General features: G+C 25.2%; 1 protein-coding gene across 1 annotated transcript; it reads right to left on the bottom strand.

Moving 5' to 3' along the window:
- Positions 1–6: 6 nt before the first annotated feature.
- LOC105460960 (geranylgeranyl pyrophosphate synthase-like) lies at positions 7–339 on the bottom strand. Its single transcript, XM_011707466.1, has 2 exons — positions 259–339; positions 7–194 (listed from the first exon to the last, which is right to left on the bottom strand). Exons 1-2 carry the CDS (start codon positions 310–312, stop codon positions 78–80), a joined length of 171 nt encoding a protein of 56 aa, XP_011705768.1. The 5' UTR covers positions 313–339; the 3' UTR covers positions 7–77.
- Between the last annotated feature and the right edge of the window lie 6 nt (positions 340–345).

The raw sequence follows: 345 nt of genomic DNA, 5'->3' as shown, positions 1-345 counted from the left end.
AATTTTAAACGTAAGTGTGCATTTAATAATAATTAATTCATTATAATTATGTACATATTTCATGGTAAAAATAATCTTTAGTAAAGGATACTTATTATTTGCCTGTCATCAGGATTGCTGTTAAGTGCATGAATAATCGGGAAGGTGAAATTTCCTTCGGTTAAATCGTTGCAATAACTTTTATCGTTGGTATTCTGTAATAATACTAAATTTAATTAGATCAAGTTAATTTGGTAATATTAAATAAATATTTCTTACCTTATCAAAACACAAGTTGCAATAATCATTATGTAATTGATAATACAATCCCATATCACTTATTAGCGGTAAAAGATCTCTTTCATA

Source organism: Wasmannia auropunctata, unplaced genomic scaffold (assembly GCF_000956235.1).
Source record: "Wasmannia auropunctata unplaced genomic scaffold, wasmannia.A_1.0 LD312983.1, whole genome shotgun sequence".
NCBI classification, from domain to species: domain Eukaryota; kingdom Metazoa; phylum Arthropoda; class Insecta; order Hymenoptera; family Formicidae; genus Wasmannia; species Wasmannia auropunctata.
Note: the sequence above shows the minus strand (reverse complement) of the source record. Positions and strands in the feature narration are given on the sequence as shown.